The 27,167-nt window shown below is 35.4% G+C and overlaps 1 protein-coding gene across 5 annotated transcripts in view; it reads right to left on the bottom strand.

The window, feature by feature from the left end:
* Positions 1-27,167, bottom strand: part of ARAP2 (ArfGAP with RhoGAP domain, ankyrin repeat and PH domain 2) — a 129,539-nt gene that overhangs the window by 50,891 nt on the left and 51,481 nt on the right. For all 5 annotated transcript variants that reach the window (XR_014583518.1, XM_083834044.1, XM_083834043.1 and 2 more), the window contains 10 exons: positions 22,540-22,655; positions 21,156-21,355; positions 20,232-20,317; positions 19,375-19,557; positions 17,071-17,245; positions 15,348-15,482; positions 11,129-11,273; positions 8,712-8,814; positions 7,871-8,069; positions 5,802-5,865 (listed from right to left, as the gene is read on the bottom strand). Coding sequence is in view for 4 of the 5 variants with exons in the window: in XM_083834044.1 (XP_083690170.1) it covers positions 5,802-5,865; positions 7,871-8,069; positions 8,712-8,814; positions 11,129-11,273; positions 15,348-15,482; positions 17,071-17,245; positions 19,375-19,557; positions 20,232-20,317; positions 21,156-21,355; positions 22,540-22,655 (1,406 nt within the window). In the remaining variant the exon portion in view is untranslated. The remainder of the gene's footprint in view (positions 1-5,801; positions 5,866-7,870; positions 8,070-8,711; positions 8,815-11,128; positions 11,274-15,347; positions 15,483-17,070; positions 17,246-19,374; positions 19,558-20,231; positions 20,318-21,155; positions 21,356-22,539; positions 22,656-27,167) is intronic.

The raw sequence follows: 27,167 nt of genomic DNA, 5'->3' as shown, positions 1-27,167 counted from the left end.
CTACTCAATAAATCTGAAAAAAAAGGCAAAAAACACAACACACACTACTATCAGAACTACCCAGAGATGATGTCATCATTGTTTTCTAAAATTTGAAAAGGTGTCAAGTTAAACTCTTAGAGGATGAAGTTTCTTAATAATTATCGAAGAAAAGGGGGCATCCTTTTAAGTAGCAGTCCTATAGCACCACCATATTCATGAAAGAGAAGCTGCTCTTTAAAAAAAAAAGAAAAAATGTGAAAAATCTTGCTGGTATTGTAGAATGTGGGTTGTTCAAAGAAGGCAACTAGTTATTGTCCAAAAGTTAACTATTGCTGCCGAGTCAAAAAAAATTTCCAGAGTAGTCAATCACAAAAGTCAGGTAAGTCTGGGAGCAATTCAGCATTTACAACACCATAAAAGAGATGAAGGGAGAATGGGAAATAAAACTGATGCCAGACCCAGTTCAGAATTCAAAGTATTCTCAGACTGGCTTACAAACCTCACAACAAACAGCAGCATTTTTGGTAGAAAGAAAATATACCTGTGATACATTTAAATCACAAGAACATGCAACAATGTACAAATAAGTAGTTTAAGTATTCCTTTGAATTTTAACACTTTCGGCCAAACTTAACAACACTTAGAGGACACTTATTGATCCCCATGAAACTGGAAGGTGGTATGAAAAGGAAAGGGCAAGTAGTTAGTTACTAGCAGAAAAGTGAAAATACCCTCAAAGCACAGTGGAAGTCTTCTGCAGAACTTCATAAAGTAAGACAGCTTTGTAGAGTTTGCTTCTGCTGTTCATGCCAATGCAATCATCTCTTCCACAGAATTTTTTTGTGGACAGTAGTAAAAACGAATACATAGGCTTCTCACTGAGCAAACTGCAAATATTAATATACAGTTATATTAAATACAAGGTTCCAGACTACGCATATAAACACAGGCTGCAATGCACTAATGTCCCATGTACCACGATTGATCAGGTTAATGTAAGAATACTTCCAAGCTTACAGAAGTAATTATGTTTAAAATAATTTGTTACTGCAAAGATCTTACAAAGTTTACTTACAAAGATCTACAGCCCATGCAGACTCACAACTACTTTGCACAGAAACTCTAACCTAAAATGCATTCCTGAAATATCAACTAAACACTTCATGCATGTGCTACTTCTTCCAGTTAAAAGAAAAAAAGCGCACACTTCATAAAAACATTAGCAATGATGGTTATATGTGAATAATGGCAGTGTTTATTTGCTCTATTAAGTGTGAAGCACATACCAGTCCACACCTGAGAAATTCATAATTCAGTTACACCAGCAAACAAACAAGAAATCCCATCAATGCAGATTTCAGGAATCTCAATGGATTGAGGGAACTAAATTGGCACAAATGGTTGCAGGAGTCAAAGACCAGCTACTCTCAACATCAAAGCAGTTACTGTTATCTTTTCAACTTTATCATGGACTTCCATCATATCTTTCTGCACTAGTAACAAGATAGAAAAAAAATATGCGAGCACACTTCATCCACAACAGTGCAAAGGTTGTTGGCTGATCTTCAGGCCCATCTTAATTGGCATATCCTGCAAAGTCCAGTGGTGTTAGCTGTGTCAGTGTTTTATGTTGCAGAGCTCTGCATTGGGAAAGCAGTGATATTAAGTGACTCCAGGTAGAATTGCAGGGAGAAAGGCTGAGAAACAGACATCAGCACAGCCCAGTGCCCTCAGGCAACTTTCAAGTGATTCTACATCTGAATCATTTGCATATTTCAAGCAAATCTATGTCTGAAAACAGAAGTACTAAAATGGTATGCACTGCAATCAAATTATATAAGAATAATCAAATTGCAACTAAACCATAGAAGTTCCAAAAATAATTAGAGATATGTAACATTTGTCACCAAACATTTCTTCAAAAGGATATTAAGGACCTTATATTCAGGACACAATAGTAGAAGCACAAGTCATTTCACTCAGATGAGTCTTATGTTTAGATTATTTCTGGTTTCCAGAATTTTGTGCTCATAACTGCATTTTACTCTTATCGCTATCAAAGGGTTAACAAGAAAAACTAATTATGGAACCATCAACATAAATTATGCCAGTTTGAAGGAAAGATTCACTATGTATAGTAAGAAAGAGCTAACTACAAGAGAATTGTAACAGGAAAAAAACCACACCACTACATGGATCAAATTATGATCTGAAAACACTCACACCTAAGTGAGCTTAAGAGATTACAGGAAAAAAATAGAACATTTGAAGTCCAATTGTCTGCACAACTGTTTTTCCCTGAGGTATGGCATTGGAGAATTAGCAGTATTTAATATATTAAATATGTTTTTTAAAATGCCTGTATGCAGTTGTTTTCAGTGTACAGATCAAGTCAGTCTCACCTAGTGCCTGGCAAGATCATGGAGCAGATCCTCCTGGAAACTATAACATGGCATATGGAAAATAAGGAGGTGATTGGTGACACCCAACATGGCTTCACTAAGGGCAGATTGTGCCTGACAAATCCGGTGGCCTTCTATAATGGGGTTACAGGACTGGTGGATAGGGGAAGAGCAACTGACATAGAATATCCCGAGTTGGAAGGGACCCATAAGGATCATCAAGTCCAACTCCTGGCACCACACAGGTCTGCCCAAAAGTTTAGACCATGTGACTAAGTGCACAGTCCAATCGCTTCTTAAATTCAGACAGGCTTGGTGCAGTGACTACATCCCTGGGGAGCCTGTTCCAGTGTGCGACCACCCTCTCGGTGAAGAACCTCTTCCTGATGTCCAGCCTAAACTTCCCCTGCCTCAACTTCACACCATTCCCGCGGGTCCTATCACTGGTGATAACGGAGAATAGGTCACCTGCCTCTCCACTCCCCCTCGCGAGGAAGTTGTAGGCTGCGATGAGGTCCCCCCTCAGCCTCCTCTTCTCCAGGCTGAACAGGCCCAGTGACCTCAGCCGCTCCTCATATGTCTTCCCCTCTAGGCCCTTCACCATCTTCGTCTCCCTCCTCTGGAGGCTCTCCAACAGTTTAATGTCCTTTTTTTACCGTGGTGCCCAGAACTGCACACAGTACTCGAGGTGAGGCCGCACCAGCGCAGAGTAGAGCGGGACAATCCCTTCCCTCGACCGACTAGCAATGCCGTGCTTGATGGACCCCAGGATACGGTTGGCCCTCCTGGCTGCCAGGGCACACTGCTGGCTCATATTCAGCTTGCTGTCAACCACAACCCCCAGATCCCTCTCTGCAGGGCTGCTGTCCAGCGTCTCGTCTCCCAGTCTGTATGTATAGCCAGGGTTGCCTCGTCCCAATAGCAGGACCCGGCACTTGCTTTTGTTAAACTTCATGTGGTTGGTGATCGCCCAGCTCTCCAACATCTACACCTTGCAGTACCAAATCAACAGTAAAATCTGCCTATGAGTAGTTATGGATCAAATGAACATTCAGTTTATGTACCCCGTGATTTTAACAGAAGCATAAGTTTACTGCTAAGTATTTCTTAAAAATTTTATTTATTAGATTTATGACATTACAATTATTTCAGCAGTAAGACTTGGAAATTTTATGGTTCTATAACCCCTTATTTCAGTATGCAATCACTCTTAAATGAGAAGTTTGTTACAAGTTATCCTTTTGCCTACAGTAACCAACAGAAAATGGCCAAAGAAAAAGGTGTACGATCCACAATGTATGGTATCTAATTAATGACTGATACCTGGGAAAAAAAAGCATGAGGATTTCTAATAAATGGGAAGATAGACAGTGAAGTCACTAACAAAAGCAACAGACGAACAGTATGAGCTTCAGTAGGAAAGTTCTCAAAGGACTTTCATAATTTCTTTTAATAAAATGCAGCAATATATTTTAAGACATGAACTTTTACTTCTTTAAGCAAGAAAAAAGTTGTATATTTTTTTCCCTTCCATTTTCAAATTCTTCTTAATTCTGGAAAAACATCTTATTTATTTTGTTTTATATTCATTCCTGACACAATGATTTTTGAGATTTTGTCATTTATCCTAGGCTTAAGAGAATAACAAATCAATGTGAGAATTGTCAATAGCTCAGTATATAGATTTATCACTTAGAAGAGACTATCTATGCCAAATGGCATTAGAGAATCACTGATATAAAATAACAGACAAAACCAGAAAAACCTAGGAACTATGATATATTATTTAGATGACATTGACTTCTTCTCAGAGATATTAACTAATTTACCTAGGGTTTGAAGTGGTAAGAGGAGGATTGCTGATTTTCCTTTTATATAAAAAAAATGAATCTGCAGATAAAGGTGATTTGATACTTAGTCACATCCCACCCACATCCATTAAATTTCTCATCACTAGAGGATGCAATATCATGCAACTGTGATGAACACATGGATACTTTTGGAACAATATCCTAAACAAGAATCAGTATACCAAGGCTCATATACCATATGGCTTTTAATGGTTAAGATAACAAATGTTACATGTTTATATTTTTAGGGCAGATTTCAGTGAAGAAAAATTCAACGTATTCATAGTCACCATAAATCAGTCAGTGCCCTTGTTGTGATTATTTTCAAATAGATCACAATTTCCATTAGAAGAGTTCAGGGGAAACCTATCCTCACTTGACAGAAATATTGCAATGAACGAAATAATAAAATCTCTTGGAACTTGAAGTTTTGCTCAGCACTGATATCTGTGAAATCAGATACATGGTTTGTATTCATCTGTTGGACTGAACCTTGAGTGTAGGACACCTCAGGTTCCCTAGTTAGCTTGTGTAGCTCAATGCTGAATCTTTCAAAGCGCTTCTTGGAGAGAAAAGATGCATCAACCAGGAAAAAGTGTTTGTTTCTGATTTACATCACCTTACTGAATTCTGAAACTTAAACAGTGTCTTAGGAGGAATTAAAATTCAGAACACACAATTTACAATGAGTTTCTCTAACAAGTTTCTCTCATTCTAAATAGATGTCAAAGGCATCTGATTTTTGTGTTTCCTCAGAGAGGCAAGCAATCTTCCTTTAATACCCTATTATCAACTGTTCAGAAGACTGTGTAAACAATGCACCATTTCCTACACAAATGCTTGCAATACATCTTTGAAATAAGAACACCTAGTACAAAATAAGAATTATTTTCAATAACTTAACTTCCAGCTTTAAATTAGTATCCATATATGATGGGTTCATATGATACTTCATATATGAAGTGAAATACTGCATTTCACTTCAAGTTCCAGCATACCATATCACAATATTTGATAGAGTTATCTCAGCAGAATACTAAGACCTACTTGGAGGCAGACACAGATCATGTTTACCTCTCAAGTATGTTTTTTCTGGCTAACATACTGCTAAGTGAGATCAGGCTTTACAATAAGACTAACCAGGGAACTCACACATACCCTCTTGATTCTGATCTGCACAGATTTAAGCTTGAGAGCACAATAAAAAAAACTAAGAAATGATAAATTCTCCAAAGAGTTACCCCTTCTTTACAAATGCTCCAGAGTACCCTTTCTTTACACGGTAAAAGAAGTTAGGTCCTTTTGAAGACACCATTATTGGCAAACTAATCTGAATGGGAATAATTTTCTCAGTAGGAAAACTGCATTTAATTAAGCAGTACTTGTTAGCACTTCCTGACATGGGCATAAAACTTAATTAATACACAAAGCCTTTCGCTCATTTAAAAAGTCTTCAAATTTATTCTCTCTAGCAACTGCAAGGGAAAAAGCTCCATGACTGATCAGCAAGAATTTTAAGACATCAATATAAAAGTAGATCAAAGCTTTATTCAGATGGGAAGCTTACCTTCCTTTTTCAACAAGGAGCAGGACATCTATTTTTTCTCCATTTTGCATCACGCTACTGATCGCTGAAAACAAAGCATACACACATTCAGATGATATACAAATGTGTACACAGACATTTTCAAAATGATCTTCAGTGACAAAAGGAGCATCGAATTCTTAAATATTTCAAATATAGAATGCTACTTGATAATAGGAGCAATATTCCACAAAAGACCACAATACGATCAAATTTACAGGAAAAAGCAATGCAGAAAATGATAAAGGTTAAACAGGTACTTTTTAATGTGAAAACATACTTGTACTAAAATTAAAACTTGTTAAGATGAGTTTTATAGGACATGACTCAAAAGTAATTAGGATTTTTGAATCCTTTGATTTGCATACTCATAGCTGCAGGTATTTACAGTAACGTATCTTAGAGAAAATTCAAGTACACTGTGGAGATCACTGCCACCCTTCTTTACATTATTTTATGCTATTTCTACTAAAATAAATAAATAAAAATAAAAACCACTTCTGTGCCCTGTAAAACAACTATGTTATACATAATAGGGACAATACATCTGGGTAGTTTTCCCTAACAGTTCTTGTGAAACTGTATCACAATGCACTATACTAAAAAAGGTAAATGAATTAAGTCAAAACTTGGAAAAGGCTTGAAAAATCCTTTCAATGTTTAGATTTTATAGATCATCCACATTTTATCTCAACTAGTCCCGAGACAGTAAAGTCCTAAACATCAGTGAAGCTCAAACAAACATTCTGGTGTATGTCACACAATTTTATCATGCTCCTGTCCTTATTTACATTTAATGAGTCAAAAAAAATCGAGAAGATAAATGACTATTTCCACTGATAATTCATTATTTTGCATGTTTCAGTTACACAAGTCAGCCTTCTTAACAGAAGAGCAGCTTTATTTTGGAGAAAACAGATATCAGAGAAAAACAGAGAAAAGATAAGAGTATCAATATATAATTTTTCCAAGAATTACAACTGTTATACTACTATTGCCTAATAATAAAAACACAAGCACAAAAAGGATCTTCAACCAAAATCTAAATATTTGTGTTGTTTCTCAGATTGGTTGCTGATTTGGTTGCTCATATGATTTTAAGGGTAGGACCAAAAGAAATAACAGAAATAATTCTCTTACTGTCTTTTAATTCTGAATCAATATTTTAAAGAACATTCACTAGTTGAAAAAGACAGCTAAAGGCACAAGATTATTCCTGATTAAAGATCACCTTCATGTAGTTAATCATAGCAGAAGTAAGGTGGCAGTAAATAAACAGTAGAAGCCCAATGGTATTTAGGCAAGTTCCTTCAAAACAGTCCACAATTTGACACCATTTGCAAAGAGTATCATCAAGAAAAAGCTAAATTAGCTTCCTTGTCTATGTTAGATTAATATAAAATCTCAGGTTATTTTTACTTTCTCATATAACATAGGAAACATTCCCTTGCTCAATATAAAAGGAACTAAGGCAGATACACTTAAAGAGTATTCAAAACAATTACAGATATTGATATAAAAATTGTCATAGAAGACCATTTGTATAAATATTTTTTCCATGTCATGATATTGAACAAAATATTTTTAGTCTCTGAAAAAAAGAGAAGTCTATTAGTCTGTGAAATACTGCACCAAGAGAATTACAATTTTTTCCAGTGTATTTGAGTATTTTAAAACTAGGCCTGTCAATCATCTCAAGATGATGTTCTGCAGTGTCAAAAATATGAGACAATCCCAAAAGGTCATACATTACTATTCAACTCTGTACTGTTGTAAGAAAGATACTGCTGCAACTGGAGCAAAAATTGTCTTCATTCATTATGAACCCATGAAAATCTCTAGCATATGCCACTAAGTAGGGGAAAAAATAAAAATAAAAATCCAAGACCAAACTTCACCAACACCATATTTAGATGAGAGTTGAGAGAGCATCTGACTCATGCAAAGGATTGTTTGGTGAGCTCCCTAATGTTCATGATTTTATAATGTAACAGAAATGTCTTTAACAGTAGAACATTTCCTGAATTCTAAATATTAACCAAAATTCTTACTTAGTTCTTGCAGCCTCCTTAGATATATGGAATCTTCTTGAGCATTCTCCATTTCAAGACGAAAGTAAAGGCTCGACTTCTCTATAGCAAACCAGCCTTTTCTCCACTGATCCAGGCTATGGCAATCTTTGTAGTACAGTTGGCCAATCAGGTCACAGTCTCTCTCTAGTAAGCATTCAGCCACAGGGGGAACAAAATGCTACCAAACAAAACAGGGTGAGTCAGATGTAGGAAAAAAAAAAAAAAACAACTCTTCCTCTAAAAAAATTGATACTGCAAACCTATAAGCTTGAAAGATGAAAGCTGCATTGAAGAAATAAGACTGTTGGGTTTATCATTCGTAAAACTGTATATATATTAACTTTAAACAATAAAATCAGGTATAGCACATTTTTTTCCATTCACACTCCGCTATCCAAACATTTTTGCTTTTTAAACTACGCTTAAGTAGTAACATAACTGTTAACAGTCGCTACTGTATCAAATACTGTACTGCTTTATGAGTTGTGTTTCAGCAAACAAAAGAACAGAATGGCAAGCACGAACAACTTAACTGAAATAAATTCATATTGTACATGCCACACTAGCGCACCTTCAAGATGTTCTTAAGGTCAGCATTATAATGTTTCAATTCTTTTTCCATTTTACTGTATTATCTTGTTTCAAACATTAAATCACAGAAGTTACTTCTTCCTGCTGCACAAGAAACCATCACACACAAGATAGACCAGTGTTCATCAAGAATGGCTTCTCAGAGGATTTTAAGCTAACAATGAAATTTTATTCTTTGTGCAAAAGCTCCTGGCCTTCCTGGCCTAGAAAAGATAATTATCAGTATTACCTTAGCTATCGCCCAAGTCCATTTTCTTTGTGAATATGCAGTTTCAGCTCCAAACAGAAAAACACGTTCTGACATTAAATAGATTTCAAAGGTAAAGATGTCCCTGAAGCAAGCAGAAGGAAAAAGGCAGCTGTATTTAGTCTTCATAATAGTAGACACACACAAGTTCCATTTCTCTCTAGTTTCTATTACATTATTTCATACCTATGGAATGGAAACAATTCCTCCAATCTTACATGTACAACCCAGTTAGTAACAGACTATTTTATAACACAACATGATCTAAGTGCTCCTCAGGTCAAAAAAACATTTAGAGGCTACTGAATAACACGTTTTTCAGTAACTCTGAAATTAATGAAAATGCTTTAACATAGTCATTAAAAACCAGAGGGAACTTTTTTGCTTTTTAAATTCCATGTGATCTCAGTGAGTACATTGTTGTGATGTATTCAAAATTATCTGTATACATTTAATATAAGCAGACCAATACACTGAATATGAAGTTGCAAATAAGTTATCACAGAATCATACAAAATGTTGGTTGAAAGGGTCTACTAGATGCCATTTGGTCTAATCTTCTGCTACAAGTGGGACTATCATTAACCATAAATCAGACCAGCAATGGTTTTGTCTAGCCAAGCCTTGAAAAACTTCAGGGATAGAGACTTTCCTGTTTCTCTTGATCACCACCCTTCTAATGAAGAGGCTTTTCCTACCATCCTGCCTGAACCTCCTGGGATGTAGCTGCTGCCAGTCCTTGTACCACCTGCCACCACCAAGAAGAGTTTGGTTCTGTCATGTTTATGACTACCATTTGAAGGTGCTGTAACTCGTAATTAAAAAAAAAAAACACAAACAAACCAACACTACCACTATTTAAAATGGATGGACCCTGTTTTTCCATTTTTAACTGCCAAATAATACGTATAGTTAAAAGAAGAGAAAGAGAACCATTTGAAACTGGGGTGGAATTTGCAAAGTTGTTGGACTCAATTTTTAACACAAATTATGGTTATGGCGCCAAAATTTTTAGCATGATCTCCTCTATGACCTTTCCCCATAAAATCCAAACAAATGGAGCATGCTTTTCCCTTTCAATACTGGAGACTGATGTTTGTTTAAATCTGGAGAACTGACCATAGATCAGTTCTTTCATTTGCAATGACTACTTTGGAAATGATACGTAAGTACTTGATTCTAACTAGTAAAATAGTCCTTTTAAGGACAGAATGTTTCAGTATACAAAATATCTCAGTTAACAAAATAACTTAGGGAAGCCTCTCATGAAACTACTCAATCTCAGATAAAGCACATCAGGAGATGAGTCATTCCCTAAAAGTGAAGTATTCTGCCAACAAGTTTTTTATTTAGGTATTATCCTGAAGTGGAACCATTTGCAGATATAGCAAGAAATACATTAGATCACATTATGGAAAAATAAAGTAGTATTTTTATTTATTTTTTCTGGATACCACAAAGCTATGCTACAACAGAGTACTGATGACCACTTCCATTGTATTTCATAGCATGTTGAGGCATAACCATTTTTCAGGATCTTTCCCCTCTGCACACACTATCTCTGTAGTAGCTAAGGTCCTTCCTTCCCATTATCCTTTCTAGAAACTTTCTGAATAGATTGCTTTTGTTGCAGACACTTTTGCTTTATAGTTCCAAACATTGCTGTATTATACGATAGAAAGATCTTATTTTACACACATACACAAATTTAAAGACTATTATGGAGTTTAAGACAGATCCCAAGTACAAATTAAAGCATTGGTTTCAACAAACATGTTGCCCTGATCGATCTTGATCATTGGGATGCAACTCTGAATCTGTGTGATGTTTTTAAACATACGAATGGAATGTGCAAGAGTTAAAGAAAAACAAGACCATCTAAAAAGTTATTTTCAAAATAACTTCGTGTTCAACAGTTAAATTATTGTCCTCAACTGTAGAACAACAAATGGGTTTTGAAGGCTGATAGATCTGTGACTAAAACTGAAAGAATTGTGGAGAACTGCAACATTATTATCAGAAATAAACAAAGCAAAAGTTTTGGCTTGAGGCATAGGTCAATCCCAGAAAGAAAAATGAGCACTAATTGTTCAATTTATCATCGTGTAACCTTTTAAGCACTGAGAATATGCATTACAGTTTTAATAAGAAACAGACGTATCTAATTTACGCTGCCCTTTTAAATTACCCTAACATTTTCATTACATCACTATAAAAAATAAAATAAATACTACTTAGCACTTATTTCTTGAAGTCAATATAACTTCAAACTTCCTTTTTTTTTTTTCTCCTTTCTCTAAATTGCGTGTTCAACATTCAAGAACAAAATGAAAAGCACTGAAAACAGCATCTTTGAAACACCTATGTTTATTTACTGAATTATTAATTTTGGAACCTACCCTCTATTTAAAAAGAAGTCTGACTTGTGCACTACAAGACAGATAACTTCGCTGATGTCAAGCATACCATTAGGAGTTGTAGTTTTATCATTTTCATAGTAGCTCAGAAAGCCACTTTCTAAAGTGCACCATCTTTTGTTGCAATCTGTGAATAAAGAAATAATAGAAAAGTCAGTTGGTTTAATAAAAAAAAACATTGCCTCTTTCTATGGAATTTGCCTCAAAGTATATATAGTTCTATTATGACACGAATACATCTATGATCAAATCTCAGTCTCACGAACTTCAGTGGGCCAGGAATTCGAATTCTGTGTTGATACTATTTAGCCTATAGGAATTCTAGCATACAGTAGTTTAAGAAAATATTTTGAAATACTATACTATAAAATTTCAAGTGTCATACATGCTAAAACTTATATCCATTGCACATTACAAGGATAACAAAAGAAAACACTATCAGAAGTTATGTTATTTAACATTGTTAAAATACTTCACAAAATATACTACCAAGATAGTATAAGATATCAAATTGAAGAACAGACAATCCTTTCAAGGTACATCAGCAGCTGAGCTCCATTCTCTCCTACTGCAGGTCCAAGAGTCACGCAGTAGTGAAATTGTACAGAACGTGTGCCTAGATACTGGGCTAAATAAAAGGAAACACAATAGACAGGTAGCAGCTACAACTATAGCAGGATGGCACATTCACATTAGAATGAGTTGGAAATCTCTGCTGTTGCTATTCTCATGTGTACCTAGCAAGAGTAAATTCATTTAAGCAACACTGCAGTTTGCAGAATGCTAATATTCATACAACGTGTTCAATATGTAACAACACAGATGCTGAGCATGGTTAAATTACCTACCTACGAATTCTATCTTCACATAACTTTGAACTAGGTATACCAGAGGATCCAGAAATTGCTACTTATACTTTTCTTAAAAAAATTACACAAGGTGTATCAAAAAAAGAAATCTGCAGAACAACTTAAAAGTGTTATTCAGCATATTTGAGTCTAAGTGTTTACTGCCTCTTGTGAACCTGAACTATGAATACAGAATATGAAATAGAATATTAATGACTTTTCTACTCAGTATATTAAGTCATTCTAGGTAACATCTTGTTCTTAGAAAATAAATCGAGGTGCATCTATTCTCAACAGTGTAAAGAAGCAGGACCTAAGCAAAAATACCGCTAATTTCTACAGTCATAAAACCTCTGTAGAGCTCCAAATATTCCAATAACGTATTCGTGATAATTTGGTAAAATAGAAAAGAAAAAATACCATGAACAAATAAAAAAAACAAGATACAGTTCTAATTGGCCAATACTTACTTTATATGTTGTCTGATATTTCATCAAATTAGTTTATCTGTTATTCGCTGAGTCATACATGTTTTGGGCACTATTTTATTAGTATTTATTGAATATCATGCTTTTTATCTATATTGTAAATACACACTTTAAATACTAAAGTATACGTAAGTTTGAGTACTTGATGTATAGGTTTACAGGAGCTGAGCATAAAACTGGGTTTGATTGTTCAGGATTTTTTGACCCCCAGGCTTCCTTCCCTCATTCCCTTCCCTAAAGTATGCCCATTCTACAAAATAGCTCACTGCTTCAATATTGAATAAACTGTTCAACTCTCAAGGACAATTTTGGAACACTATGGTTTTTAATAGGGCTCAGTACAAACTTTTACATTAAAAACAGAAGCAGAAAAATCGAACTCAGGCCAAATTACTAACCTTTATTTTTTTGATGTATTGCCTTGGAATAGCAACAACATTTGAGCTCTCTTCCTGCTGATCATCAACAGCTGTTAGCTAACAATAACTTTCCCCAAAAGTTATGCACCCCTGCTGAAACCATGGATGGTGCTATAACAAGTATACAAAAAGTTGGTTTACTCTCTCCTGCACTGAAACCCACATAGTAAAAAACTATACTGTGTTTCCAGATGCTGTACCTGGCTGTTATAAAACCCAGACTCAATTCACAGCACTGAATGATACCCCACAAAGGGATACCGGTTTTCTGTGACTGCAAACACAGCACTTAAATTTTCAGCCCTTGGCACTAAAGGCAAGGCTGGCAAGCGCCTCAGAAGAAATTTGTAACACCAAGGAAGAACGTAAACACTAGCTTAGTGGTTAGAGAGATGAACTGGATTCTGGCTCAAAGCTCTTTCCATAAACGTCAATAAAAAATAAAAATCAGTATAACAAAAATCCAATATAATTTGGGGGCGGGACCCAAAAGTTTACAAGTGCTCTAATCCCCTGTTAGGTACCAGTGCTCCCTCTCTGGTTCAATGAGAACTCAGCAGCAAGTCCCAACTACTTCACCCAAAGGGCTCCTTTCTTTTCTCTAGCACTGAAGAGGTAGATCACTTTTTTGGGGTAATGTGACCTTCTTACTTGAATCTTTACAGGCCAAGGAGGGAACTGAAACTGTATCTCCCACACATTAGTATAGTAACCATCAAATTATTTGATGAAGACAGTAAGAAGGAAAAAAATATTTATTTCATACATAAAAATGATATTACATTATTAAATAAAATATTTTGTAGATGCATATACGATACAATCAATTCCCAACTATCTGCAATGTGCGTATCCCCATATAATATCTCACTAACATGAAATAATAAGGTAGAAAACAGTTCTTCATGTAGGAAAAAAAATCAATATAGGAAGAAAAAAGGTTACATATTTTAAACTGTAATAAAAAACCTTTTGTTTTTTACTTCTTACACATGGCACACTAGACACAGTCCTCAGGTAAGAACAGATTCTAATTCAAAATTGAACTTTTTTTTTAACTATACTAAAGGATGTCATTATTACATTTTCCTTCCTGATCTGTCTAAAAAAACTGCAAATGGTTTAGGACAAGTAAACACATCTTCCTATACACCTGTAAAGCACTTATGTACGCCCACTGCATCTTCCCAGAAAGTACAGCAGAAGACATTCTGTGAGCATTTATAGTTAACTCTTCAATCTATATCTACTTACAAATTTAAACTGCATTTCTAATAAAACAGAATTAGAAGATGTATCTGCTCTCTACTTCCCTCAGCAGGGTTTTGGGTTTTTATAAACACATTTTAAAATAATTTATATATACGTGTATATATATATATATATATATATATAAATACATTGTGTGTGATATATATATATATATATCACAGAATACAAGGTCTGCACTTATAGCAAGAGTTTTGTGGTTATTCCTTTCTTTCCTGAGTAAGCTCAGAACAGTTTCAGAACAATCGACAAGAAAGTTCTGTCCAGCAGCAGTCCAGGGCTCTGCCCAGGTCTTTGTTAACAGCTGCATCATTGCTGCGAAATGCAGAATTGGGAATTATTTCTGATGATCACCCAACGTTTTTGACTGTTAGGATCCACAATCACATACAGATACCTTAAAAGTGTATTTAAATGGGCGTTATGTGCACGCTTCGATCTCTACTAAGGATCTTAAAGACATATACCAGCAGAATATAAACATCATCATATAAAAAAAAGTTTATAATGACACAGGATGCTGTATCAAGATTTTCTTAGCAATCAATTTAACCACAAACCAGCTCATATTTTAAAAGTCCACCTTGTTTGTTTAAATAGAAGCAAATACAGGAATAGAGAAAGAAAAATAAGAAATTTATCTGACAACCTCTCTCTTAAAAATCCTAGTAGAATGATTGTTGATGATTTCTACTGTGATAATACAAACATTTTTACCACACAACGCTTAATTTGTTGTAAAATTGTTAGACGTGTCCGTTTTAAATACATTTGCAAGCTTGAACAATATCTCAGGCGTTATCAATTTGGACTCTTACTGAGAAGCCAGTGATGTTATTTTAAAATGATTTCAGGAATATAATGATTTCAAATGGAAGCTACTTTTTGGCAGCTAGCAGCATCCACCTAATTATAATTAAAATGAGAATTATTTGTATATGTTTTTATTTATCAATCATTTTTGTTAACTGAATAATAAGTAGTTTAATTTCCTTCTGTCAACCACTGAATACAGAGATCAAGACAATCAGGATTTTCTTCATCTGAAAGAGGTCTACAGAATCAAGAGAGACAATTTATCTTTTTAAAAGTAATGTAAGAAGTTAAAAAGAATGAAATTCATCCATACCATACATATTCATGTATTATTCAAATGTATGAAGTAAAACTGAAATACCTTCTTTTAATTTCTTCTCTGTAAGAAGCTTGGTAGTATTAGAAGAAACTTTGTACAAAAATTCACAAAGAAAGGTGGAATGTGAAGAATCTTCAGAGAAGCCACTTTCAAGACAGATATCATAGCCTGGGAAATCTATTAAAAGACAAAGGAGTAAGTAACTTACAAAACTTCCTCTACTGTAAGGTATAACTGCTTCCCCACATCCTCCTTACTGCATCTGCAGTATCTACAGATACACAGCTGCTCTCTAAAATCTTTCCTACAACACAAATACATATTATTGATCTATTTTTATAATTAAAATTCTTACATGTTCACCAAAAAACTCTGTTTTACATTGGTTACTACATTGCCATTTTCTACCACTGCTTGCCAACATATCCTAAATGCGTCTTTCTAGTGTACTATGCTTTTATTTTCATCCCTTATTATAACATACTTAAATGGAAGGAAAGTGTTTCTCTTCAGGGCTTATCTAGAAGTTTACCACAAACTCTGGCAGCAGAAGGATTTCAGAGGATCACTGTGAACCTGCCATGACCCCCTACTTTCTCTGAAAAGGCGGAACAAACACCAGCTTCAACACACAACAGTACTGCCTTGGCTGGAAGGCTGCAAGTAGAAAAGACAGAGCCAAGACAAGCAAACTTCCTTCTATAGCCTTAGGACTATTTCACAGCATAACTAGCAAAATAAACCAAACAACACAAAACCACCACAGCTGCTTGTCTGCACAGTGATTGAGCTCAACATCCCAGGATCTGATGCCTGTCACTTGTGACAAAGAAGTGCTTAGGCAAAACTTAAGGCACTGCATCTGCTCTGGGAAGCTCTAGATCATTTCAGAGTTTCCGACTAAAAAAAAATTGTGTTTGGCCTATCAAGTGTTACTTTGCTGAGTTGCATGAGACAACGTAAAGTGTGCCCACAATGCTGGCTGGATTAGCATAGCTAATTTCTTCCAGTGTAAATCAGTGTGTGAACTTTCATTCCCAGACTGCTTCAGATGCCAGAGAGCCCTTTTAAAAGGGAAGCTCAGACACATCCATACTCTATAATTTTATAAATACGTATACTATATATATATAGAGAGAGAATAACTAATATAATAATAATAATATATATATAATTAAGAATAACTTTCTGTTTTCAAGTGCCTGAAAACAGTGATAAATTGAGACCAGGCCAGTTGACTTTCAGGGCCAAAGTCCATGATGCACAGTTATGATCTGAAAAAGGGTAGTTTGCTGAGATTGGTTGAAGAGGAGAGTTTTATTTTAGGAGGAGAACTTGTGACAACAGATAGGTACAGTACAAACCTATTTTATATAGTCAAGGTAGATATCAATTTAAATAATTTGTAACCAGAAAGCAAAGCCCCTGAGAAATACTTTAGATACATGATTAACTGTATGCACTCATTTTTCTGGTAAAAGCCTGACAATAAAGGCAAAGCAGATGATGCTTTTCTTCTGTGTTACAAAACAATGTTATGAGGGTATGAGTCATCACAGGCTTTTTTATTATTTTTTGAAGAAATGAACTTGAAGTCCAAGTAAAATGCAAGTAACTTGCACAACTACACAGTGTCTGATAAAATACAGTTAATGCCACAACTCCCTTCCATTGTTCAACTCAATGCCATTTTTTTTCTGAATTCTTTCCTTCCCTTTCACTCAATATGAAATTAGAAGATCAAAACGAAGAGGGTATATCCTACCTGAGAACTTATTATGGTATAGGAATTCCATTTGCAGTCTTTGTCCAGCTTTCTTGGCTAATAAGTATGGAGTACTGTAAACGGGATCGCCAGTAGCGCACATCACATCAGCTCCACTGAACAGCAGCATCAGAGTTTCTAGAACATCTTGTTTAACTACAGCAGCACACAGCGCCTTATGAAGAGGGAAAATAAGAAGTCTGTTTAAATTAGAAAGTTGTTGGTAGCAAGTGCTTGTAATATAGATGCAAATCCTTTCACCTCTGATATAGTTCCCCTACATTTTCAAAGGCCATAACCACTGGGAAGCAGCAGGAATCATGAATTACGGTCTGAAACTATGAAAAAGGAACAACAAGGAAAAAAAAATCACCAACCCAAACCCTGCAAGATTTTGCTGCCACGTTTCGCATCTGCATGTTAACATTAATTAAAACAATAAGCTGTCCCTGCACTTGTGTATCTACATGAAAAATCCCTCCTTCATTACTCTTCACACACCAAACTACTGAAGAAAAAATTAATTATTCCAGACCTCAGAAGTTCAACCAAAGAGACAAGATTTAATACTTTAACTCTGTTATTAGGAAACAGCCTGAAATTCATAGGTAGTTTTTCAAAGTCATGTTCACAGGCAGTAAGGCAACTACTGTTTAGGGTACCTTTATACTTGATAATTTTCCTTGAGATTTGAAGATCTCAACACATTCTAGAAATTCAGGTCCCTTTCATCTTCCTATGCATGAAGACAAATTTATATCATTTTTTCCAAAATGTTGTTCCAAAACCTTAAAATTAGAAGTACCTATGTAATTACAGCAATCTATTTGATAATTTGAAGTTATTTAGTTAATGAATGAGTTTTTCTGAAATGATTAAGGCAGAGGTTGCTCAACACAAGAAAAGTACTTCTCTAGAATTCAGCTGCTCTAATAAACACAGGTGCATCCAGTACACAAAAACCTATAAGGCAGATAGTTCAGTAGAAGTTTTATAATTATTTGGCAATGACCACTTATTACATGATAATATCACGTCTCTATAGAGAATTTGATCATTACATCTGATATTATTTCCCAGTAGTTAAATCATTAGTTGACAGACTCATCTGCACCAGAAGAGTTCAGAAAAATCAAGCTCGTAAACCACAAAGGACTATTGCATTTCCTATAGTCAGCAGTTACAGTATAAAGTTAACTGTTACCAATAAAATTAAAAAAAATAAAGTGTTTTATTTTGCAAATAGCTCTCCATAAAGCCTAAAAATGTGTCCTGATTCCAACAGGATCAGAAAATCCTACTGGAATGTAGAAAACCCAAATTCGAAGTATAAAGATGGTTCTATACTTTGGTTAGAAGTATTTTAAAAGAGACGGTATTTTTAAATGCCTTTGTTTTTACTTCTCATGTGTATAACTCACATGCAATCTCTAACATAGAAGAAGAACAAGTGAAGAACACTTCCATTTTTTGTAAAAAAAAACCAAAAAACTGAAACTTACTACTTCAAAGCACAATAACTTAAATGTTACCACCCCCCCATAATCTCTGCATATCCTTTGAGACAATTTCACTAATAAGCAATTGAATACACTAGCTTTGTAAAATATATGCATTTAAACCCCTCTATATTCAAAAACCCTAAAAAGTCATGACTCTGAAATCAACAGACAGTATAAGTCTGTTAAATGATGTCAAATAGACATCAAAGCTATGCAGAATTTGATAATTATAATTAGCAATTATAATTAGCGTTTTCTACTTTATAACTGTAGACAATTTGTTTCTGTTATTTGTGCAAAAGGAAACATTAGAACTCACAGTTTTCATCATTTCATTTATTCTAGCTTGTTTCATTTCCAGTCAACTGCAAGTTACTATGAAAGCGTGCATGAGCTACTTTTCACTGCCGATAACGCAATCGCCTAATGTACTGGAATGTTCGATGTTAGACATATATCAAAAACATAGTGAGAGGGAATATAAAAAAGACAAGTGAGAATTTTCATCTCTAGAGTGTGCATTTGAAAACAAAGATCTGTATTTATTGATAGCTCTGGAGTATTTATTATAGGCACCATATAGGTGCCATAACCTTCTACAAACAAATTGGAAAATCTAGAACTAAGAAATCATGGATTGACTCCTGCAAAGGCTTCCTTAAAGGCTTTATTCAGAGCTGTGAAACCAGTCACTCAGGATTTTCAATTTGTTTCTCACCAGTTTAACAAGATGACCAAAATGCACACAAATACAATTCAATACAAAAGGTATGGCAAGGGCTTACCCGTTCTATAGTATTACCTTATTCAATTGTTCCTTGGTTTTGTAGGGAAAAGGTGCTTTTCTGAATTTTCCCTCTTTGTATTTTTGTGTAATGAATGCAATCCTTTTTTCTGCTGGGGCATCCATGTGCAGCTCTTCATCTGGAGGAAGATTTCCTGCCCAAAAGCTGTTTGCCCTCTTATTTCCAACGATGATAAAGAGCTGGATGAAGTGCAAGAGGAAAAACAAAATATCACGAAGGATATCAAGCTAACCCCTAAATAATTTTCAGTTGCTAAAAGTGGAGAAAAAAAGCTTTAAAAAGACAAAATTGCCTGCAGGAAAAGAAACCTTACTCAGTCAATATTATTAATTTATAGATGACCACAGTTAAAGCCTGTAGTCATGATTTTCAGCAATAGCTACTAAGCTTTACAAAGCTAACCAGTTACAAGACTTCAAATAAACACAAGAAAATAGCAGTAGAAGGTTAGAGAATACTAGCACTTGTTTTAAAAAAAACACTGACGACTCAACCTTCCCTATCAGCACCACTTTTAAACACGCCAAGCACCTAACCTGGTAGTGAGGAGTTTTGTTTCCCTTCCTTTCCCCGCAACCAATACTGCCCATCACGACTGCTGTCCAGAAGCATTTCCATTTTTTTCCCAAAAAAACAGGTGTTTGGAGAAATGCTTGGTGCACATTGTTCTTAAAGACAATGAATATTTTGAACAACACAAAGGTACAGCTACCTCACAGAAACCTTAAGGTTTACTATAACAGAGGCATATTTTTTAGCAGCTAAATGTTAAGACTTCTCATAAGTAGAGGAAAGAACTCTTATTCATTAAGTACCTTTCACGATGGAACAGAGTTGCAATATCTCAACATACCTCAATAAGTTCATTGCTCCAAATGCTGGCATCCATTTTTAGACTCCGGACTTTTGAGTCTCTTGGTCCTAAAGATCTGTGCTGTCCTAAAAATCCAAGAGTATTTTTACTTAACTAACTTCACTAAAGCACTTAAACCAAGTTTCTCTTCTGATGAGCTAACAAAAATATTTAATGAAGACAGATTTATTCTAATTGTTATTTTTTAAAAAAAGGCTAATATGTACTAGGCTTGACATTTAAATATAAAAGCACAAAAAGAAAACAACCAAAAAAAACAACCAAAAAAATGAGAAAGAAGGAAGGGAGGTGGATTGCACTTGGCACAGAAATCTAGTCCTTTTTAGGTTATAATGCTGCCGTGAGAATTGTACATATTTAATAGCAAATAATAAACAAAGGCTCTGATGTAGAATACTTTCAAAAGGGTTTGTTCTGAAAGCAAAACCTAGAGTTATAAACTAGCTTTCTGCATCCACTGCTTTTGCATGTATTTAAATATAAACCATGACAGATTTTTTTTTCTTTTAATATCTGAAAATTCTATCTATCCCCTATTGTCAGTAAAATATGGCCTGGGGTAATAGAATTAATACCCCTAATTTATACATTGCCAATTGTTATCCTTTGGAATGCAGCCTCACAAAAGCCAGACATTTCCCAAGAAGTGTTAGTATGTCTTGATTTCCACTAATTGTGAAGGATTATTCATCTGAGGGAAACCAATCACTGTACAGGCTTGTCATTTATGCAAGGAAGTACTTCAGAATACTTGGTATTAAAGAAGTTACGTTCATTTGTTGTTTGTCGAAACTTTCACAAGGATAGTACTTTAAAAATAAAAAAAGCCAGTTCAAGGACATACGCAGATATGCAAATATGACATTTTGTAGAACCCACACAGCCTCCCATTAATTACTCTACCTGCGCACTTCTTACAAATGACAACACAGAGATTGATGGATGCCCAGTCAGGATTGGGAGCTTTACAGTCAGCACAGCTCCTGTTGGATTCATTGAACCAAATCTTCTCAGCTACTTCATAATCAGAGAGAGTTTCTGCTATTGATTGCTGCAGCGCTTCAATCCAGTCCTGTTTCTCTCTTTCCGACTCGGCTGTAAAGCTGAAACAATTGACTTTTGTGCATTACTGATCTTTATTTTAAAGCCCAATTAAACAGAATCTGTAGTCTCTCTTATTTATTACATTTATACCCAAAATCACTGTCAAAGAAATCTTCCACTACACACACACAAGTTCTAAGATGGAAAATATATCTTTTGTCAGTGAAAACTCCCTCAGTCAGAGATCAGTTTTTAACAAAACCACTGCCAGCGAGAGCTATACAGCTTTTGTAACATTTTAGTTATGTTCCTGAGTTACTTTCAATGCATTTACTTATTTATTATGTTAACACATACCAAACTTAAAGCCTGATTTAAAAAAAAAAAAAAAAAAAAAAAACACAGCATAGAATTACTTTAGGAAATATGATGATTTACTAAGGAGTAAAAGTAGACTTCCTAACTGTAACAGACAAAACTGCTTTTCATTTAAACTGATCTTTTTTTAAGAAAATATCAATAATAATAAACAAGCACTAACATGGTGATGGCTTCGAGAAAGTCAAAAACAGCTACCTACCAACTAGCCATAGACTCAAATCACTGTCTGAGACTAATTTATTTACCGGCTACTCTAGGCCACTGAGTATAAAAGCAAATTGTTTGCTTTTCAGTCATTTAGCAAGTCAAGGAGAACAAAGTGACTTCTTCTCCTGTATTACTGAGATTTCATTAAGGAAATACACGTTCAAGAAAAGGTTTCTATTAGCATATAGCTTTATTTTATTTTCTTAAATCATTACAAGTCACAGCATCAGCCAAACTTTCTACTGATTTTAATTGAGGATTTTTACAAGGGATGGCACATAACCAATTCTTTTCTTTTAGAATAAAATGCTTAATATTAAATGAATGCAGCATGATTTCACTTCTGCAGTTTACTACGAAGATGAAGCAAAGTTTTCAAAGTTTGGTTTTCTTCTGCCCTTGCAGAGAATGAACAAAGACGGTTACATAAAATATGAATTTGTGGGAACAGGATGCCTAGTTAGGGAGATAACAGATGAAGCACACAGCTAAACAAAGGAAAAAAAATCCCTTTGTTGTTTAAAAAATGCTGAGCATTCTTAATAAGTGTTACCTTTTCACCCAAACTAGGTTAAATCACTGCTGTAGGAAGCAAGTATTTCTTCAGTGTATTAGTTATTTGTATACTCTGTACTGTAAATATTAAAGTTCTCACCTGAAGCTTTTATAAGGAGTAATTATTTCAAAAGATTGCTTTGCAGTCCGATCCACTTGTTTTACATTTGCCACATTCATAGGGATTAAAGTGATACCAAATCCTGTCTTGAAATCCTAAGGAAAAGACAATAAAAGTTCAAGGAGTTATAATTCAATAATCAAGCACGTACAGAACATTTAAATCAGCAAAATCCAAGATCTGTAATACGCATTTTGGCTACAACATGCAAGCTCTTTCTAATTCATTAAGGGATAAATAAACCTATACTAAATTATGTCCAAACACTACCTTTCTAATTGCTAGAATGATCTTACATGATTGCTGGTGAGAGAAGAAACTATTAATAATGGAAAAATGTTAAATAACAGATTGCACTAAAACAGAATTTTGCAGAATCAGAAAAGAAGTATCTAGCTTGTATCATACTTTAGTGACTAAATAATGTTTATCCGTCCAAATCCTTCTCACTGACAGCAGTTTTTCCTGCCTTTAGACAAACTAGTTAAAGAAAACAAAATTCCTTAACTGTTTGGTTGTTCATGCTTCTGATATATTACATGAACTAAACTTCTGAAACGTGTCTTAGAAACAAAGTCCCATAAAACAACTGAAATAGACAAGGAGTTATTTGTGGTTCAGCTATTAGAGATGCTAAGTATTTTCTCTTAAACCAAGAAAAATCCCCCCCCCATGAAACACTGTACTTAATAAAACCAATCATAGGTTAACATGGTTGGGAAATGTTCATTGACCCCCTGGAAGCCTGTCTCAAATGGACACAATTTGGAACCACGGAGAGACACACATTTCTGATGACACACATATTCTGACCACCACTGGTGTTTCCTTCAGACTCTAATTTACATATTCATCTAATGGTAGTCACCTCCACAAATTTAATTCACGTTTGACAGGACAAGAAGCAATGGGTACAAACACACCCCACAGGAGGTTCCCTTTGAACATCAGGAAGCACTTCTTTACTGTGTGGATGATGGAGTGCTGGTACAGGTAGCCCAAAGAGGTCGAGGGATCTCCCTCCTTGAAGATCCCTGAAGATCTTCAAAGGCTGCCTGAACATGGCCCTAGGAAACCTCAAAGGGCCCAGTGTGGCCCTGCAAGAGCGGAGTGGTATGGAGGGGACCTCTGGAAGTCCCTTCCAACCTCAACCCTTCTGTGATTTCTTGGACTATTACCATAATTCTTGGAAACATTAACTGCATCAGGAACAAAACCAGAAACTCCGTCACCCAAGCAAAAGAGCCAAATCCACATATCTTACCATCTGCAGGATGCTCACTATTTCACTCCTCACATTACAAGTAGCTTGGCGTGGGCTGATAAAAATATGAGAGCACTACAGGAAAAGGCTTTGGCAGAGATATCTGCCTGTGATGAGGTGGCTGTTTTTCTAGTACATATATATTTAAGCCTGCACCATTGACAATCGTGAGATTTTCAAAGTTTATAACAGCATTAAAGCTCACATAGAGAGGACACTTCACAAAACTCTTTTCAATTCATTCAACCATTTCAGGAACGAGAAAAAAATATCTTTAGCCATGATAGATAAGGCTATATCTAACAGAATATACAAACAAGCCTACACACTTCAGCATAAAGATTTAAAATCATAACTTTTCAACAAGTACTCTGGATTAACCATTCCTCATATAATCAGTTTTAAAACATTTCTAACCTTTCCTCTACCCTCGGATCCTGTAACATACACATTTTTATTCTCCTCCCACGTCTTCAGCCCCTCCTCCTCAAATTTTCCTTTGAATCAACAGTTTTGTTATTGTCACATCTACTTTGGAAGAGAGCAGAGAGCTCTGTGAAGCCTACAATCCCTAATTCATCCTCAAAGTTCAGTTCTACTGGAAAAGAGTGGACAGAATAATTTCTTTTTGAGAATGAACCTGACAGCATGCTCTGCAGCAATGAAACATTCTTAAAGTCAGACATTACCAGTGAGAAAGAGAGAAGCATGAAAAATAAGCTAACAAAATTGAGGATAGAAAAATACTTTTTTTTTCACTTCCATTAGCAGCATCTTAAGTCAAATGAGAAACACAGAATGAAAAAAAAAACAACCACCTTTAACTTCCTAGAATTAAACAGTTTGTGCTTCTGAGATGTAAACTGGATACAGGTTTCAATTATTTGTCTATAATTGGCCTTAAAAAGTCCAGATTTTTAAAGGGCAGGTAACCAGACTATACTTGTACCTTAAGAACAGTGCAACAAGTTCTTCATTAAATAAATGCTGAATGGCTGCCAAAAAACATGATTAATAGGAGTTTAATATACTCTTAGGTCCAGAATAGGTCACTGAAGGCAAAAAAGAGTAATGAAGAGAAGATGACTGAAATAAGAACTACCACATTGAGCCAGATCAAAAGTTCACCTATAGCAGCTTCCCTTTAAGCACTTGCTACTGGCAACTGTCATAAGAAGAATATAAATAAGAGAAGGTACATCCTCATCTTCCCAAATAAGCTCCCAGCAATCTAGGGACTTCCAGCTCAGAAAGCCTATGAACAAGTAGTTGCAGTCAAGCCATCACACTTAATAGCCATTGACAGCCACATCCTCAAGGAATTTAAACAAATGCATGCTTTAAAGCCTCTACAGCATTATACTTTATAAATTTCCCAAATACCAGTTGTACAAAAAAAAAGTGTTTAATATTTATATCTGATAACTATGAATTTCATTACACTGTTAAAGAGCTAAATTTGATTTATCTACCTATTTCATGCTTTTCCACCTTGAAAATCTCTATCCCACATTTCCTTCACTCTCTTCTTTTTTAAGCTATTTTCAAGGTCCTACACAAAACAGCAAGGGACAGGATACCCCTTCCCAAATTGAAGAGCCAGAGGTGGGGGGGGGGGTAGAAGTATCCCCTTCTGCTTGCTGCAACAGCCGCTGCTGCTGCCCACTCATCCCAGCCCGCCTGGTAGGGTGCAGGGGACCACATCCAGTCAGCCAGCCCGCTCCTCTCCTTTGCTCAGCTGGCCCAACTGGTGTCCTTGGAGCTGAAAGGAAGCACCCTGCAGACCTCAGATCACGCTCGCTTACATATGCTGTAATTACAGCCGCTATCCAGCCACCAAACTCCGCTGTACTTGAACCCAACAGTGCAGAGCTACACAAGCTCTTAGAAACGCAATACAGCAAGTCCCAAAGATGGAACACCAACCCTCCCCAAATCCGCACACATACCCAGGCAAGCAACAATCCCACTGAAAAGATAGTAACTATCCTCATGTTTTAAATGCAGCAAGTGTGTAAGAGCTTACAGTACTGACTTTCAGCATGAGGAATGCCCAAAAGTTCTAAGAAATTAGAAGCGAGGAATGCTATTTTCAGAACAGAAGGTGGAGGTAAATTAACCAATTTCATCGGTACATTAGAGTGAAGCTATTTCTGTAATGGTCCAAACAAACTCTTTATGGTAACTGTACACTTGGCACAAACCAGGCTTGGTGAGTGACAGGTACACTGGAATCTCATTTTCATGGTTCAGATTTCTGTGCTTTCAAGAGTGCAGTCTTGTTCTCTCCTTCAGAAACAGAAGTGGGAATTGGTATAGGGAAGAAAGAAACGCTCCACTTTGAAAGATAAATTCATTCATTTTGAGTGCACAAGAGGACAATAGGGCCATTCAAGCACTATACAAAGTGTGCTAGCAGCAAGACCAAGCAGTATCTTTTTGGAATACGAATTGTTTTACTCCTATAGACTGAGAGCCCATTGTTCCAGATAGATTAAGCTCTGTGTTAGACTTTCTGACAAACGAAGAACAGCTTAAGAAGATTCAAAAATATGCAGAGAAAGCTTCTTTTTAAAAATACACATACATCTTAAATGCCTGTATTTATACTACCTCGATGCCCTTGAATAGAGATTGAAAAAAAACAGGTGACAGTTTGAGCTTTTTACAAGAAAAAACACAAATTATTTACAGATATAATAGATTAAAAGTATTCACTAAACAGCACAGTAGGCTAAAAATACTAATGGGGAAAGTAGTTAACTATGGAGTAAGTATTGGCTTTCCGATAAACTGTTGTTTCTTCCTGAAGGAGGAATGATTATAACATACAAGTCCTGTTGCCATTATCATCCTTGTCTGAAAGGCACAGAATCTATGAAAACCTAGGCATCTTTACGAAATCCTTACATCTATAAACAGGCTCTGACTTTTGTGGCCCTCAGTCAAAGAAGAGGCCCTCTCTACAGAACCACTCTTCTTCCTGTAAAGAATAATATTTATTCTTTTCTCTTTTCCTCCTTCCACTCACTTTTGCAGGAGGAAACTTGGGATTGCATGCTTGTTTGCTAAAATGGTCAAGTCTAAATTCATCTGAACACAGAAGATTTAGATCTGCATTTACTTCTTTAGCAGCTACATTCATTTCTATGAAGGTAAGATTTCCACAATATATAAGTTGATTAAAAAAAAAGAAAAAACAGCACAAGTTTACCCTTCCTCAACAGACAGAAATAACTCCTAAGTTTTATTTTACAAGCTAACTACATTATTTTCTCATTAGAAATATCAGAACATGTTTTTGTCTCAGTTTTTTGCTGGAGGATTAAGGGAATAACAGAAA

Source organism: Anser anser, assembly GCF_964211835.1.
Source record: "Anser anser genome assembly, chromosome: 4".
Classification (NCBI taxonomy): domain Eukaryota; kingdom Metazoa; phylum Chordata; class Aves; order Anseriformes; family Anatidae; genus Anser; species Anser anser.
The sequence above is the reverse complement of the archived record's forward strand: the minus strand, read 5'-3'. Positions and strand labels throughout refer to the sequence as shown.